This window comes from Colobus angolensis, unplaced genomic scaffold (genome assembly GCF_000951035.1).
Source record: "Colobus angolensis palliatus isolate OR3802 unplaced genomic scaffold, Cang.pa_1.0 Scaffold203, whole genome shotgun sequence".
NCBI classification, from domain to species: Eukaryota; Metazoa; Chordata; class Mammalia; order Primates; family Cercopithecidae; genus Colobus; species Colobus angolensis.
Genome location: NW_012115189.1, coordinates 1655270 through 1657692, shown reverse-complemented (window position 1 = coordinate 1657692; position 2423 = coordinate 1655270). Strand labels below are relative to the sequence as shown.

Sequence of the window (2423 nt, the reverse complement as noted above, 5' to 3'; positions counted from 1 at the left end):
GTAGTCAAGCCTTCAGCTGACTGCAGCCCTAGCCAATATCTTGACTGCAACCTGAAACCAGAACCAGCAAGTTAAGGCACCCTCAAATTCCTGACCCATAAAAACTATGAGATGATAAATGTTCAGTAAGCAAGAAAAAGATCAAGCTAGAGACAATTCTAAAGGTACAGCCACAGAGCTTTGGTCCTGTTCTATCTAAAGTTTTCATTAAAGACCTAGAAGGCATATCTTTTTTGACTCTGGAAAGCATAATACCCAAACGAGAAGCTAATAATGGATAAGAACTGGAAAGAACCCAAGGGGCTGAGCAATGACCCAAGGCTAACAAGATAAGACAAACACAACCTGCATTCTGGTTTAGAATGAGCCAGAGTTTGAGTTCTAGTGTCAACGAGAGTCTATTCCAGTCCTGACACTTGGAACCCACTTAACCAGTATTGGAGGAGTGCATAGCAGTGCAGACAGATTGAGGAAACAGTGGGGTGAGATGGATACAAGATACATTTGAGACAAACTATTTGGGTGACACATTTACATATAGTGGTTTATGATCAATTGTAAAATAGATTGCCTGCCCCCTAGAAATTAACAGTCATGTAACACATAATGACATTTCAATCCATGATGAACCACATATAAAACTGGTCCTGTAAGATAAAACTGTATTTGTACCTTTCCTATGTTTAGGTACACTAAACTTACCACTGTGTTAAAACTGGCTATGGTATTCGGCACAGTAACATGCTACAGAAGTTTGTAGCCTAGGAACAACAGGCTATACTGTACAGCCTAGATGTGTAGTAAGTAGTTTATACCATCTAGATTTGTGTAAGTATACTCCATGATGTCTGCATAACAATGAAATCACCTAATGATGCATCTCTCAGAACGCTGAACTTATATTCTTTGTTAAGTGACGCATGACTGTATAACAAGTCTCCAGTATTCAGAACAAAGTTGTGCCTCATACTACTTAGACAACATCGGGAGACAGAGAAGTTTTAGGATATATTGAGGAATAATGATAAATGAATGCATCTAGGAGAGAAATATAAGGAAAAGCGTAGGGACAGAAGGCAGGGATCAGGAAGTCTCTGTCTAGAAACCATATTATAGAAAGAAACAGTAGGGTTTTAATTGGGGAAGGAGGAGACCTGGAGGGTGGGGATATGATACTGTTCACAAGCACTGTACATGCCAGCCGCCTTCTATTCCTAAGAGAACCATAGTCCGTTTGCTAAAAGTTAAACACAGTAAATATTCAACTGTAGGAAACGCCTGACCTTTACAAACTATTCACTGGCATCCCATTTCCTGTTTCTCTTTGGGGAAATAACTGATTGAGGCATACAATATAAGAAAAAAAATCATGTATGTATCTTAACATTAACTGTTTAAAAATCAGTTATGTACCTTCACATTAACTCTTAAAAACTAGAGATAATTATCAACTATCAGTAAGAACACTCCTCCCCTTGTCATCCCTATCACTGACAGTAAGGAGATGTGCCAGAGACTTAGAGTTGAGGGAGAAGATGAAAACTAGATGCAGAAAAACCTTGCCCAGTGTTTGAGATGTTTGAAAGAGGTCTAGAAGTTCTAAACATATACAGTATGGAAACTGGCACAGTTGTGGTCACAAGTTAGCTATTAACTAATTTAGGACAAGTTCCTTCACCTCTTTGGACTGTCATCCATAAAATGGAAGGGGTGGAATACATTATTTCTAAGGTAGCTTCCATGTGTAACATTTTTTATGCATATTCTCCTCTGAGAAACAACCAATAAGTATTATTATCCCTAATAATATGCTAAAGAAAAAAGGCCTATCTATAAGGCAAAAGTTACTTTAAATCAAAGAAATGTAGTCATGCTGCATGCATCAATGTAACTGAACAGTATAAGACTTAAGGAAGTTTTCTATTTATGGGAAGTTATGTTGTGCATTTTGTTTCTTACCACAACTTTTGTAGCTTGGGCTGGTTTCCACTGTACAAGCGTGACTCCAGCACACAGCATAAAAACTGAAACCCACTGTAATTTGCTGAGTGTCCGGTTTAACATTAAAACAGTGCATAAAGCAGTACACGGAATCTTTAACTGGTAGGTCACCTAAAAACAAAAGAATGAATTAATAAATTCAGTTAATGTTAGTCTCTGATACAAATATCTTATTTCTGATATCATTGATACAATTATCAATAAAAAATATTTAATAATGGCTGGGCACGGTGGCTCACACCTGTAATCCCAGCACTTTTGGAGGCCGAGGTGGGTGGTGGATCATGAGGTCAGGAGATCAAGACCATCCTGGCCAACATAGTAAAACCTCATCTCTACTAAAAACACAAAAAATTAACTGGGTGTGGTGGCACATGTCTATAATCCCAGCTACTCAGGAGGCTGAGGCAGGAGAATTGCTT

General features: G+C 38.3%; 1 protein-coding gene across 1 annotated transcript in view; it reads right to left on the bottom strand.

The window, feature by feature from the left end:
* SLC35A1 (solute carrier family 35 (CMP-sialic acid transporter), member A1) overlaps positions 1-2423 on the bottom strand; it is a 42134-nt gene that overhangs the window by 9044 nt on the left and 30667 nt on the right. Inside the window, exon 4 of the mRNA XM_011941950.1 lies at positions 1960-2112. Within this exon, the coding sequence (XP_011797340.1) occupies positions 1960-2112 (153 nt within the window). The remainder of the gene's footprint in view (positions 1-1959; positions 2113-2423) is intronic.